The 15,546-nt window shown below is 43.9% G+C and overlaps 1 protein-coding gene across 1 annotated transcript in view; it reads right to left on the bottom strand.

The window, feature by feature from the left end:
- ILRUN (inflammation and lipid regulator with UBA-like and NBR1-like domains) overlaps positions 1-264 on the bottom strand; it is a 30,428-nt gene extending 30,164 nt beyond the window's left edge. The window contains exon 1 of the mRNA XM_087959055.1: positions 259-264. Coding sequence (XP_087815181.1) covers positions 259-264 — 6 coding nt within the window. The remainder of the gene's footprint in view (positions 1-258) is intronic.
- Positions 265-15,546: the final 15,282 nt, after the last annotated feature.

The following is a 15,546-nucleotide window of genomic DNA, read 5'->3' as shown; positions in this document are numbered from 1 at the left end:
AAGAGGAGGAGGAAGAAGCATTATGTATGTTCACTGCCTTGAATTATTTTCAAAATAATAAAGGCAGGATAAAAATCTAATAAATAAAGAGAAAGAGATATTCAGAGTAAGAGGATAGGAGTCTAGGTCAGTGACGGTGAACCTTTTTGTTGTGGTGTGCCGAAAGCGCATGCGTCCGATAGCGCGCATGTGCCGGCACCCACAATGCAATGCGCCTGCTCCCCTGCGCATGCAACAACCACCCTGCTGCCCCATTACCGGCATTGAGCATGTGCGCACCTCCAAGCTGATTTTCAGCTCATTTGAGGCCGTTTTCGTCTACCTGGGGACTCGAGGGAAGCCTTTGCAGCCTTTGGAGGCTGAAAAACGAGCTGAAAATCAGCTGGGAGGTGCGCGTATGCATAGTGCATGTAAGTTTGGCTGGGACTTATGTGCCTGCACAAATGGCTCTGCATGCCATCTTTGGCACTCGTGCCATAAGTTCATTATCATGGGTCTAGGTGATTTATCATTTTTTCTGGATTACTAACCAATAAAGATAAAATATTTTTGGACTTCCGGTTTGCAAGATTTCGGCAGCGGCAGGGATTCGCGATACTGCGCGATCCCTGCTGCGTTCGCCGCCAAGGTTCCCCCGATCCGTTTGGATCTGGGGGATATAGCTGCCCCGTAGAGGCAGCTGAAGACAGGGGGGATCCGGACAGGGGCTTGGGGGTGTTGCAGAACCCCTCCCCAGCCGGCAGAACCCCCTTTTCCCAAGGCGGAGGAGCGGCGATCAGCAATGGCCGCCATGAAGAAATCTGCAGCCGGACAAGCAGGAGCAGGAGGGAGAAAGTTGGAAGAATTACGAAAGTTGCTTTCAACCGGGACAAGGCAAGAGAAAGTGCCCTGGAGGCTTGAAGGCTGCTAAGGATACATTGTTTCCAGTGAGAGTTACAAGCTGCGAATATTCTTAAAGGGAAAGTTGTTGTTTTTTTTCATTTCACTCTCCTTCCTAACGTGACAGCGGATGGAAAAAATCTTTTTGGCTGTGAGTGGGAAGGGAGAGGAAAAAAAAATTGGAGCAAAATTTGAAAATAAGGAGAAGATTGCCTAGAATTCTAGAGAGTTACTAAACATCAATAAGACTTCTAAAAGATATATTTTAAAGGGAACTTTGTGACTAAACTTTAACCCCAGAAAGAGAAAGTGAAGAAGGAGAAAGTATTTAAAAGGAACAGCTTGTTTGGATTGTGTGGTGATTTTGGAACTTCTGAGAATTATTTCTGACTAAAAGCACTTGGGTGGTTGTTTGGAAAAACTTTTTCTCTACATAATGGCATCACTTGTGGATGGATTGAAACTTGTATATCAAAAATATGAAAAAGAAAAGCAAGAAGGGAAAGATGTCCTTGGCACTCTTTTTCAATTTTTAGAAATGGCGGTTTGTACTTATGTAAAGCTGAATGAGCAACAGGATGATGGGGACAAAAAAGAAGCCATCTTTGATGAACAAATAACTTTGGAGAAGGAAAAAAGAAAGAGAAAAAGGAAAAGAAGACTTTAAGACCTGGAAAAACAACCCAAAAAGAGAAGAATAAGGTGAAAAGGGGATATTATGTTGGGAAACAACAGAAAGGGGAAAGCAGAATAAAAGGGAGATGGAGAGACAAGGGGGTAAAGAGGACAAGGAGAAGAAGAAGCAAGGAGAAAGGAAGGGATGAGAAGCCTTAATGGTGGGGAGCAAGATGTAAAGAAGCAAAAGTTTTTAGAGATAATGGATAAATTTTTATTGAAAAAGGATTCTAGAAAGGTACATAAGATTGCATTTCTATATTTGTATTTAGAAATGATTATAGAAAATTGGAAATAATATGTAATTTAAAATGTGATAAAATAATTAGTATAATCTAGTGAAATTTTTGTTAAGAAAAGGGGAGTACTGTAATGAAACAATGATTTAAGATATGTGATGTGGGGGAACAATTTTGGAAAGCATAAGTGTTCCCACAAAGGCATGATATTTAATTGAAATGGGTAAAATGTTTAAGATATAAATGATTGTTAATATTAATGATTAGACTATGTTATCCTAGTGAAACTTTTTGAGAAATGAGAGATTTGAAGTAGAAGAAGGGGGAACATCGTAATGAAATAATGATCTATAATATGTGATGTGGGGGGAATAACTATGGAAAATAGGTGCTCCCATAAAAGTATGTGATTTAACTGAAAAGTAATGTGCTAAATATTTAAGATATGAATATCAATATCAATGAATAGATTTGTATTGGTTTTGATAATACTGTATAATTTTAGAATGTACCAGACAGAATCCCAATGTAAGTTATGTGTTCTATATTAAGTATTATAAATATAGGGGAAAGAGATTTACTCCATTTAGTGTACAGGAGAAGTTTTTTTTTTTTTTAAAGAAGAAAGATAAATGGATAGCTGGAAATAGAACAGACAAAGAATAATAAATATTATGATTCGAATTGAGAGGAGATAAATAAAATAAAATTGAGAAAATTTAAAAGAGAGGAGAAGTTATATAGAAAATTGAAAATGCTAATAAGATATGGAATGGTATGTAAAATGAATATGAATTTGAATTTGTGTCTGTACCAAGAGTTTTAACCCGGGACTAAGCAACTTTCAGAAAAGAGATTTTTTATGCTTTTATGTTTTGTGTGTTTGTGTATTTATGTTTTGTATGTCTTTAAAAATTAATAAAATTTGTTAAAAAAAAAAAAGATAAAATATTTTAAATTTAAAAACTTAACAATTTCTAGCAAAAAGCTAAACAAGGAGTTAATGTAGGAAAGTTTAAAATGGATTCCGGGACAGTTATTTTTTGAATAAATTGGAAATAAATTAGACAAATGAACCAAATATTTCAGACATTCATGGGAATTTTTTTTGTTTATTATCAAAGAGTACAGGTAATTGGTAGATTTTACAAAACAAATGTTATACATACTGTGAGCCAGACCGTGATGTTGACCGTAACTATGGAGATGTGAATTGTGATGCTGACTATAACTTCAGAGTACCATTAGAAACTAAAGCATGAAAGGTATAGGAAGACAACAAAAAAGAAAAAGATGGAGAGATTTGGTACTACTCACAATGGAAGAATAGTTAGTGAAAAATATGCAACTTGTTGAGATGGCCAAATGGATTCCTTTGATCAGAGAAAATATCTGCCTTTATTGCTGACTGGAAACCTCTTTAGACTTGTGTGAGACAGAAAAAAATGGAACATATGATTTATGGTTTTAATGATTAGAAACAATTGATTATAGGAAAAAAGATGTACACTGCTCAAAAAAATAAAGGGAACACAAAAATAAGATATCCTAGATCTGAATGAATGAAATATTCTTATTAAATACTTTGTTCATTACATAGTTGAATGTGCTGACAACAAAATCACACAAAAATTATCAATGGAAATCAAATTTAGCAACCCATTGAGGTCTGGATTTGGAGTTACACTCAAAATTAAAGTGGAAAAAAACACTACAGGCTGATCCAACTTTGATGTAATGTCCTTAAAACAAGTCAAAATGAGGCTCACTGGTGTGTGGCCTCCACGTGCCTGTATGACCTCCCTACAACGCTTGGGCATGCTCCTGATGAGGTGGTGGTCTCCTGAGGGATCTCCTCCCACACCTGGACTAAAGTATCCCTCAACTCCTGGACAGTCTGTGATGCAATGTGGCATTGGTGGATGATGTCCCAGATGTGCTCAATTGGATTCAGGTCTGTGGAAGGGGCGGACCAGTCCATAGCATCAATGCCTTCATCTTGCAGGAACTGTTGACACACTCCAGCCACATGAGGTCTAGCATTGTCGTGCATTAGGAGGAACCCAGGGCAACCACACCAGCATATGTTCTCACAAGGGGTCTGAGGATCTCATCTCGGTACCTAATGGCAGTCAGGCTACCTCTGGCGAGCACATGGAGGGCTGTGCGGCCTCCTAAAGAAATGCCACCCCACACCATTACTGACCCACTGCCAACCAGTCATGCTGGAGGATGTTGCAGGCAGCAGAACATTCTCCACGGCATCTCTAGACTCTGTCATGTCTGTCACATGTGCTCAGTGTGAACCTGCTTTCATCTGTGAAGAGCACAGGGCGCCAGTGGCGAATTTGCCAATCTTGGTGTTCTCTGGCAAATGCCAAACGTCCTGCAGTGTTGGGCTGTAAGCACAACCCCCACCTGTGGACGTCGGGCCCTCATACCACCCTCATGGAGTCTGTTTCTGACCGAGCAGCCACATGCACATTTGTGGCCCACTGGAGGTCATTTTGCAGGGCTCTGGCAGTGCTCCTCCCGTCCCTCTTTGCACAAAGGCGGAGGTAGCAGTCCTGATGCTGGGTTGTTGCCCTCCTACGGCCTTCTCCGCATCTCCTGATGTACTGGCCTGTCTCCTGGTAGCACCTCCATGCTCTGGACACTATGCTGACAGACATAGCAAACCTTCTTGCCACAGCTCGCATTGATGTGCCATCCTGGATGAGCTGCACTACCTGAGCCACTTGTGTGGGTTGTAGACTCCGTCTCATGCTACCACTAGAGTGAAAGCACCACCAGCATTCAAAAGTGACCAAACCATCAGCCAGAAAGCATAAGAACTGAGAAGTGGTTTGTGGTCACCACCTGCAGAACCACTCCTTTACTGGGGATGTCTTGCTAACTGCCTATGCTTTCCACCTGTTGTCTATTCCATTTGCACAACAGCATGTGAAATTGATTGTCAATCAATGTTGCTACCTAAGTGGACAGTTTGATTTCACAGAAGTGTGATTGACTTGGAGTTACATTGTGTTATTTAAGTGTTCCCTTTATTTTTTTGAGCAATGTATGTTGTAACCATAGAGCTAGGATTAAATTTATAACTGCACTTATAACTTCTGTAAAGAAGACTGGAAGCTATGTATCTGCTTTTTCCATTGCTTTTGCACTTTTAGATCTTTGATTTCTTTCCTTCTTACTTTATATTCATTTTTATTTTCTTTCTTATATTTTTTTAATATAAATAGACTGGAGACTGGAATGACACCAGTCAAAGTAAGATTCAGTATACCGATTTGATCTTTTCCCAGGTCTGTCACAAATTAAAGATTCAATACTGCACTCTTTAAAAACAAATTGTACACTTTGCTCCCCTACCCAATATCAATGCTTGCACAATGTCATTAACATTCTGTTTTGGCAACAACTTCTCCAATTCCCATTTAGCAGGAATCAAAGATCTATGCTACCCAGGAAAAAAATACAGCTAATTCTTGAGGTACGACAGGCCATTTAACAAACGTTTTAAATTATGACCAACTCACCAAAAGCTACTTATGTCCCCATTTAAAAATTATGACGACTGCAGCAGCCCCATGGTCATTCGCCCTTACAGCCCACCACAAGGTTGCTGTAGCTCACTCCTGCTTCTCTCCCCACCACACACCCCACGGAAGCCTATACCAGCCACAGAAGCTTGCTAGATAACATTGGGTCAGTCATTTTCTGTCACCCCAACCTATCACACTATGGTGGTATGAAGAAAAATACCTGGTACTATATATGTTGTCTTGAGGTCATTACAAAAGTTAAACTATAAATGTAATAAAAGAATAAAAGAATACACACAGAAACATATTTTGAGGAACAAAAGAATCGAAAGCACTTAAATGGAAGATTTTCAGGGAACACTGTAAGAAATTGAACAAACACCTTGCAAGAAGGCAACAGCTATCTTCCTCAGTACTGTTGCCCAAGAACTTGCATGGACATGTCCATAAAGTCATCAGGTGATAGACCTCAACTCAGGGACTTTCTTTTATGGTGTAGAATATAATCAGACTACACTGGCAATTTATCTCTCACGTTATAAAACTTTGAATAGCAATCAAAGAATAATTTAAACAACCTCTATGGATAAAGCTAATAGTCAATGGATTATTACCTAGCAGAGAACATTCATTTAATGCCTCTCTTCCATTTTAGGGACTTTGTTCTCAACCAAATATAGGTATGTTTCCCCCCCCTCACCCTTTGCTTAAGCTATCTTGTTGTTCTGCAAGGGAGGATGGGAGAGAGAAAAAAGAGAAAAATCCAAGCAGTGTCCTGGGCTTGAACACCATCACCACCACCACCCACTTACAGAAAAATAAGCAGGCACACAATGGGGAATACACATTGAAAGGAAGGTGATAGTATTGTCACCCCTGACCATGGTGGGAGTTGCAAGCGTACTACCCAAATAGTCTGAAGTATTCCCCATTGTGCACCTGCGTACTCTCTTGTACATCTCTTCGCCACCAATCTCTCCACTCTGCAAAGGGGGGAAAAGGAAAAACAGTAGGTCAATCACAAGACAATATATACGAGTGGCAATCACATGACAGAGGGACATGGTGAAACAAATGTGAGCCTTGGTTGTTAAAGTCAGCACCATAGTAAGTTTGAGCCATCACTGAACAAGGCAGTCAGTAAGTGAAGTCTACCTGTAGTTCTATTTCAACTCTTACCACAAAATTCTGGAGATTATCTCCCATCCCCCCTCCATTATATTGTAATGGTTGCTTCCACATCCCTGCTTCTCACTAAGGCATATAATCTTCACCTTGAGTTGTTAAGGGGAAGGTTCTTTCTGCAGCTCTTAAAAGTGATGACTGGCTAGTTCTGCTTTTATTCTGTTTTTTACATATTTATAAGCAAACCCTGTACTGAATAAAACAGTGAATAAATATAACCAGACCATCAAGACTTATACTTGTCATTAATCTCTTTTAAAACATGATGTGAAAAATATTATTTTTAGATTGCAAAATGATACAATTAGATGCCATAGCAGTCAATCATCTAGGTAGTCAACTGCATTAAATAAACTATCAAGATTTTTTCGAGAAAGAGACGATTATATTCTAAACAGCTGGCTCAGTCAAATGCTATGGGATAGATCCAAGTTGACAATTACTAAGTGAGGATAAATACTTTACTAGTTGCTTGCTGCTTCTCTTTATTGCATGGTTTAAGAGGATAATAGATAAATCAATATATCAAGTAAGATTTATGCTAACTTACAATCAGATGAATGAAGCAACACCTGTTAAAATCAGTCAGTTAATTTGCTTCATTTAAACACATTACTTCAATTGTGATAAAAGACAAAATTGATTAGTAAAAACAATGAAGGCCACAGGATTACATTTGGAATATTTCTCCAATAATTGCCATGACATCTTGCTTCAAAATCCAGAAATATTACAAAATGCATAAAAAGTAAATGAATACTAAGAAAAACTGCATATTTACAGAGAATCACAGCTTACAATATACATTAGAAAAGCATTTTTAATTGCTTCTTCAAATTAAAGAAAAAAAAACACCTTCCAATGTTATTATTTTCAATCTTGTAAACATACTTCAAAGGGGAAAGGGCTATTTATGCATCAAGGCTGATTGCCAATTCTCTTCCCTTCCATGTGTCATATTTCATCACCCAGCATTGCTACTTGGAATGGTTTCAGTATCTGTTCCAGCTAATATGTAACTGAGGCTAAAACAAATTGAAAAGCAAACTATCTTTTCAACTAAGCATTTTTCCTAAACCAAATTGCAGTGAAAACATTTTTAAAAAAATTATACAATTGGTTCAGTAAAAAGTTGATGTCAACCTGAAGAGATAACAGATTACAACAAGGAGGATGAAAAAAACATGAGCAGAGTCATGATGACAAAGCAAATATTTAACTGAAGTTCAACTGAACAAGTGCTCTTTGCCACAAAGCTGAACAAAAAACCAACCAGAGTGTACAGTGTAATTATGCTGCAGCAAAACACAGATGTTTAAAGTTATGAGATGATTACAGAACCAGTAACAAATCAGACATTGAAATTTCAGTCTATTTCATCAAGTCTTCCAGGTATATATTTAAATCATAGCATGCTGAACTCTGGGAAATAATAGCCTAAGAAGAAATGCTTCACCTCTCTGCATTACTCTTACCATCAAATGTAAATGGCAAATGTTGCTTTAAAAAAGTCTCTACCTGGAAAAAGATTTATTGAAGTATGCTTAAGATGGTATGTCTTTATGAACATATTTATAATCTCATAAATACATGCAAAGAAGTTTGTTTGTTTGTAAGACATTTTCACAACTTACAATTGTGAAGCAGCTTATAATTATGAAATGAGGTTTATCTAATTAATGTACTCCCGTGAAAGGAAACAGATTTTTTCCTTCTGTTTCAAGGGGCCTTATACACAGAGGTATTCCATGACTTATAATCACAACTGGACTTAAAATTTTGGTGCTAATTCATTGCAGTCATTAAGTGAAGCACCTACATGACCATCTTGCTCAATGACCACAATCCCAGCCCTCCCAGATGCAGTTTCTAACCAACTTCAAGGGTCACTATGTTGATAACACAGAAGAGCTACCTGACAAAAGAGGGCACTCAACTCCCATTCATGCACACAAAGGGTCATGAGAAACAAAGCTTTGGAACTCAAGGAGTCCTTTTTCCAGGCAATTGCAGGTCATCCTCGGCTCTCTGTGTGTAGAAGGAATCCACATTTATTTATTTATTTATTTGATTTGCCAATTGTTTACAAGATAATAAGTATAAGTGTATACATAGTTGTGAATACATGAAATGGGTACATATAAGAAAAATAAAAGAAGAATAAGAGAAACAATAGGACAGGGACGGTAGGCACGTTGGTGCGCTTATGCACGCCCCCTACAGACCTCTTAGGAAAGGGGTGAGGTCAATAGTAGACAGTCTAAGGTTAAAGTTTTTGGGGTTTGGGGAAGAAACTACAGAGTCGGGTAGAGTATTCCAGACATTGACCACTCTATTGCTGAAGTCGTATTTCCTGCAATCAAGTTTGGTGCGGTTAACTTTGAGTTTGTATCTATTGTGTGCTCTTGTGTTGTTATGGTTGAAGCTGAAGTATTCATTGACAGGTAGGACATTGCAATGTATGATTTTATATACCATGCTTAAATCAGACCGAAGACGGCGTAATTCAAGGTTTTCTAGTTCTAGAATTTCAAGTCTGGTGGCATAAGGTATTCTACAACGAGTAGAGGAGTGGAGAACTCTTCTTGTGAAATATTTCTGGACTTTCTCAATTGTGCTAATATCAGATATGTAATGTGGGTTCCAGACTGATGAACTGTATTCGAGTATTGGTCTAGCGAATGTTTTGTATGCTCTGGTTAGTAGTGTTATATTACCAGAGAAAAAGCTACGTAGGATTAGGTTAACAACTCTTAATGCCTTTTTGGCTATGTAGTTGCAGTGGGCTCTAGCACTTAGATCATTAGAGGTGAGTATTCCAAGGTCCTTTACAGAGCTTGGGTCATCAACAAGATCTTGACTATTCAGCTTGTATTTTATTTTGTGATTTTTTTGCCAATATGTAAGACAGAGCATTTATTTGTTGAGATTTGAAGTTGCCATTTGTTTGACCATTCTGATACATAGTCAAGATCTTTTTGTAGGGTAGCAGTATTGTCTGTGGTATTGAACAGCTTTACATCATCAGCGAAAAGAACGCAATTGCTCTTAATATGATCACAGAGGTCATTTATGTAGAGTATGAAGAGAGTTGGTCCTAGAACACTGCCTTGGGGGATACCACTGTTGACAGGTACCAAATTTGATAGGACGCTCCCAATTTTGACCATTTGTTGTCTGTTTGCCAGGAATGCTTCTATCCAGTTATTCAGTTGTCCAGAGATACCATAGGATTTTATTTTTAGGAGTAGTTTGTCGTGTACCACTGAATCAAAGGCTTTACAGAAGTCTATGTAGATTGCGTCTATTGCTTTGCCCTGGTCGAGTTGTGTCGTCCATATGTTTTTGCAGTGTAAGAGTTGCAGAGTACAGGATAGTTTTTTTCTGAAACCAAATTGTTTATTGCTGGGCCAGAGAAAGGAAGCTCTGATCCCAAGCACTTGAGCCTCCTTTCCCTGTCCCAGCATGCCGTTTCCCCTTTACACTCTGTGTTGGCCTTTCTAGCCTTTAGAAATACTGTATTCACTAGCTTTCTGGCTAGAAAATTAGTAAATGCTATTCTTCTGAAGGGTAGAAAGGCTTTTTCCAACCAGCACCTTTGAGAATGGCAAGGCTGCTTGGGAGAAAGATTCTATCCCACATGGGCAAAATGGGCGTTGGTTCTTACCTGATACGCCCCTTCTCGGCGAGCCGCGAGGAGCATCCAGAGACTGGGATGTGCTTCTGAGTCCTCTTCTTGCAGGCTGAGCTTTAGATGAGGAAACGCTCTGCCCCTCACGTGGTATCGCGCAGCTGCCTCCCCAGTTTTTTGCGATAACGAGAAGAGAGGTTATTAATTCTATCTAATCAACTATTGGCTCCTTGGCTGAAGCAAGATTCCCCACCAGACGGAGAAATTAGGGTGGGGCTGGATGCTCCTCGCGGCTCGCCGAGAAGGGGCGATTGTCAGGTAAGAACCAACGCCCATTCTCCCTCGAGCCGCTGGAGCATCCAGAGACTGGGACATACCAAAGCTGGGCTGTCCTACGGTGGGACTCCGTCTGGCCCGAAGGCCCCTCCGGATCACTGATGACCCTCTGTAAGACCCGTCGGCCAAAAGAGGCCTCCGCTGAGGCGTGACGTATCTATTTTATAATGTCTGATAAACGGGGACGGAGAGGTCCAGGTGGCTGCCCGACAAATGTCAGCGATGGGGGCTTGCGTGGCCCAGGCCGCCGAGGTGGCTGCACTTCTGGTGGAATGGGCGGTTATTCCACCCGGAGCGGGCAGAGAATGGGAAAGGTAGCACCTCGCAATAGTAGCCCTGATCCAGCGACTGATGGTGGAAGGAGAAACCTTAAGCCCCAGTGACCTGGGTTGAAAGGATAGGAAGAGGGATTCCACCTTCGCATGGGTTGAGTGCGCTAATATATATACGCAAGGCCCTTCTAACATCCAGGGTGTGCCAGAGGACCTCCTGCCCCTGGAGGGCCTAGGGCAAAAATTTGCAGAACCAGTTCCTGTGACCTATGGAAGGGAGAGTTAACTTTGGGTAGGAATGTGGGGTCAGGACGTAAGGACCACCCGATCAGCGTGGAATACACATAGATCGCTCCTAACTGACAAAGCTGCTATTTCCGAAACTCCGACGAGCAGAAGTAATAGCTACTAGAAAAACTACCTTAAAGGTGAGAAACTGAAGGGATGAATCTCTCAAGGGTTCGAACGGGAACGTGTGAGAGAACGAGGACCTTGTTGAGGTCCCATGTGGGAACCTGTGAACAGTGGGAGGGCACAGGTTGGTGGCGCCCAAGGAAAGATCTAATTCGGGGTGATGAGAAAGGGAACCGTAGTTATCACAGGAGACCACGGTTGAGAGGGCAGAAACTTGTCGCCTCAGGGTGTTAGGTGCGAAGCCCTTTACGGAGGCCTTCCTGAAGAAAATCTAGGATCTGAGCCACTGAGGGAGAGAGGGGATCAATCTGAGACCCACTACACCACTTGCAGAACCCCTTCCAAGTGGCATCGTAAATTAGCAGTGTAGTGGAAGGTCGCCTAGCGCCAAAATAGTGTCGATGACTTGACTCGAGAGATTCTCACTAGTCAGACGGATCCGCCAACCTCCAGACGGCTAACTGGAGCCATTGAGGCTCCGGATGCAGAAGGGGCCCCTGAGAGAGGGAGACCCTGTCCGGGGATCCTCCATGGGGGCGCCACTGATAAATTGCGGAGATCCGCAAACCACGGTCGCCTGGGCCAATAGGGAGCCACCAGGAGAAGGTCTGCCCTCTCCTGAAGAAGTTTCTGTATTACTCTGGGAACTAACGGGAGCGGAGGGAAGGCATATAGGAGCCCTGGGGGCCATGGGCAGCGCAGAGCATTGTGATTCTCCCACCGGTGAGATGGATACCGGGAGAAGAACCGTGGAAGCTGAGTGTTGGACGGGAGGCGAAGAGATCCACCACCGGAAGGCCGAATATTCTGGACGCTTCTCGAACAGGGATGGATGGAGACGCCATTCTGCCTGGTCCACCGTGGCCCTGCTCAGCCAGTCCGCCTGAGTATTGTCTACTCCGAGATGTGTTCGGCTTTTAGTGATAGGAGGTTGGATTCTGCCCAGCGGCAAAGGCGCCCGCTTCCTCATTAGCTGGATGGACTGGGTGCCGCCTTGCTTGTTGATATGGGCCTTGGCCGTGACGCTGTCCGTGAGAACGAGGACGTGATGTTTGGCGGATCTGAGGAAAACTGCGCAGGGCCAGATGGACAGCGTGAAGCTTGCCACAATTGATACTGCACCTTTGCTCGGACGGCGACCATCTGCCCTGAGCCGAGAGCGAAGTCGAGATGAGCGCCCCAACCGGACAGGTTTAGCGTCCTAGTGACGGTGGTGAGTCGTTGAGGTTCCGCCAAGAGGTGGCCTCTGTTGATGGCGGGATTGGTCCACCATAGAAGAGACGTGAGGACCCTTGGAGGGACCCTGACTCTGGCCTTCTCGAGTTGCTTCTTCCGGATCGTTGGAATGGGAGCAGGAACCACTGGAGGGATCTGCTGTGTAGACGGGCCCAGGGAATAATAGAGATGCATGACACCATTTTGCCCAACAATTTAGAGAGGTCCAGTAAGGCCACCCTCCTTGAACGCCTGATCTGTTTGACCAGGCCTGAATGCTAAGGAACCTCTCCTGGGAGAGGAAAATCTCTTTGAGAAACCGAATCAATTATGGCGCCCAAGTGGTTGATTCGGGTGGAAGGGGTAAGTTGGCTCTTTGCCAATTGACTAGGAACCCGTGTGCCTGTAAGGTGGAGAGAGTGACCCTGGTATCCCTGACTGCCTGGGATTTGGACGGGATAGAATAAGGATATCGCCCAAGTAGCAGTGGAGGCGGACAGGAACGCTCCTGAGATGAGCCGCCAGAGCCGCCAGGACCTTGGTGAAGGTCCGGGGGCCGAGGCCAGTCCAAAGGAAGGGCCACGTATTGATAATGAAGGCTATTGTGACAGAACCTGAGGAATTTGAAATGGGAAGGCCTGATTGGAATATGGAGGAATGCCTCCGAAAGATCTATGGAAGATAACCAGTCTCCCGCCTGGTGCCTAAAAGAATTGATTGCAAAGTGTGCATTTTGAATCTACGCTGGATAAGGTGACGGTTGAGCCGCTTTCAAGTCCAGGATGGCTCTCCAACCCCAGAGTGTTTGGGCACCACAAAGAGATGGGAGTAAACCCCTTTCCTCTCTGATCCGGAGGGACAGGTTGAATGGCCTGGATGTCAAGAAGATGATGGATGGCTGCATCCATTAGTGCACGCTTGGAGGGATCCCTTGAGGAGGGGAGGGAAGAAACAATCAGGGGGAGCGGACCTGAACTCCAGGGCGAGGCCAAACCTGATTGTGTCCCTAACCCATGCATCGGAAGTGGATATGTCCCATTGGGCGGCGAAGTGGCTGAGGCGGCCGCCAACGGGGGGAGGAAGAGGCTCACCTTCTGCGGTAGGGCCTTCCTCCCGATCCCCAAAGGGTCTCTTTGTAGCCGCCACCGCGTCTGATCTGGTCGCCCGGTCCGTGCGGTCCTGGGATCGGAAGGAAGGGGTCTAGGGTATCTGGGCGGGAAGGGGGTTGGTAGAAGGGGCGTGGAAAGCTCCTCCGAAAGGGCTGAGAGCCCCCTGGCCTCCCGATCTTCGAAAAGGAGGGCAAATACTTTCTCTTACTGCGGCTCGACCAGCAGTGGTTCCAAAGCTGGGCCAAACAGTTTATCTCCCGAATGGGGCAGTGGCCAGCTTGACCTTATTCTTTACGTCCGCCTGCCAGTGTTTGAGCCATAGCATGCGCCTAGCCGTGACATGCGACGTGCGTGATGGCCCTGGAAGAAAATTTTACATCGATTGGTAGTGGCGTCCCCGAGAACTCGGCTGCAGCCACTAACTTCGCTATATATCCTGGTGAGCTCTGAGATTGGAAGCAGGATGTGGTCCTTGAGCTGACGTAGCCAGCGTGGATAGAGGACCTCGTGAAAATGAGGCGGCCGTAGCTGACTTAATGGCCCAGGCGTCGAGATAGGTGAGCCCTGGCGCAGCGCCTGCTCCGCCCGCCTGTCCTCAGGTTTCAAGGCCTCTAGGGCCTCACTAGGGGTAGAGGAGGAGGCTAGACCCACACGGGGGTCATCGACCTCCGGGATATTCAGGAGGTTAGACAGAGCCAATCGAGATTAAAGAATCTCTTGTCTTGGCTAGAGGAGTGGGAGGGGTCCCTGAGGAGGTAAGTTGCTTCGCTACCAGATCTCTACGAAGATGGGGAGGGGATGGGATGACCTCAGCTTCCACCACTGGTTGGGTGAAATGGAGTCTCTCCGGCCCTCTGGGACAGGGGGTTTCTGCAGCTGGACTGGGAAAGAAGGCCAGAGACATTCTTGGCCTTAAGGAGGAGGGACTTGGAACATATGCGGTTTAAACAGCCCCCAAAGGAGGGTTGGTCGTGGGAGAAGGTCCTCGTCCTCCGACATCTCCCCTCCATGATGTCAGCCTCTAAGAGGGGTTCACTGTAGCGGGAGGATCCCATCCGGGAATCCTCTTCCTCTTCCCTGAAATCCCCAAAGTCCCCTTCCTCCTCCACCTGGGCCCCAATCGGAGGAGGACTGTCCCTCTGAGAGTACCTGATCAACTGGGGGACCGGTTGTGGAAGGGATCTGATAGATATCGAATGTGCTCGGAGGCTCATGGAGAGAAGCCTGATCTTGTCATGTGTTGTAGTCCTCTGCTATGCCCTGGCGGATGGCTGATTCCATCCAAGCCCTGATGTGAGGTGGAACCCGGAGGTAGAGGGTTCATCGTGGGCGCAGACCAGCGGCTGTGGGTGTAAAGGTGGCTTCGGGGTCCGTCTGGTCGGAGGTCCGGGGGTCGGAAGACCCTGAAGCGAACTCGCGCCTTGGTAGGGAAGAGGGGTCTGAGGGGAGAGATTGAGCAGAGGTAGAAGGGTTTGGAGGAGGAGGTATTGACGGCTCCGAGAGCTGGACTCCCTTGAACGCCGGTCAAACTCTTTTTCCAACGCTTTGGCGCCTTTAAGGCGTCACGCCATGCCTTGGAAGGTTCCTTGTCCTGTCTAGAGCCCTTAGGTTCCTTGTCCTGCCTGCGCAAGTAGTGGGACTTTGCCTTAGCCTTCAAAGAAGGACGCTTTAGAGGGATTGTCGCCTGCCATGTTAGATACAATTACTAGCAAAGGCGGTTGGTTTCGCCCAGATCAGGCCTGGATGAGGCCGGGTGAAGGTGAAGCTGGCCCTCCCCTTTTTGGAATTTGTTGTGTACAGAGATAACAGTAAGGTATCTAAGAAATATAGTATGTACAGAAAAATAGATACTCTAATTATAATTCTTCCTTATCCTTTGATTGATTTTTATCTTATTATGCTTTTGTACCAAATGTATATACAGGTTATCCGTATATATTTATATATGTACTAAAAAAATATTATTGTACAAGACAAAATTATTATTATTAAAATTATTTTTTTTTTTTAATTTATTCCTTTGTATATGTATTAAGTATATATATA

Source organism: Notechis scutatus, chromosome 3 (assembly GCF_049901735.1).
Source record: "Notechis scutatus isolate UNSWTSFEM ecotype Mainland chromosome 3, rNotScu1.2, whole genome shotgun sequence".
NCBI classification, from domain to species: Eukaryota; Metazoa; Chordata; class Lepidosauria; order Squamata; family Elapidae; genus Notechis; species Notechis scutatus.
Note: the sequence above shows the minus strand (reverse complement) of the source record. Positions and strands in the feature narration are given on the sequence as shown.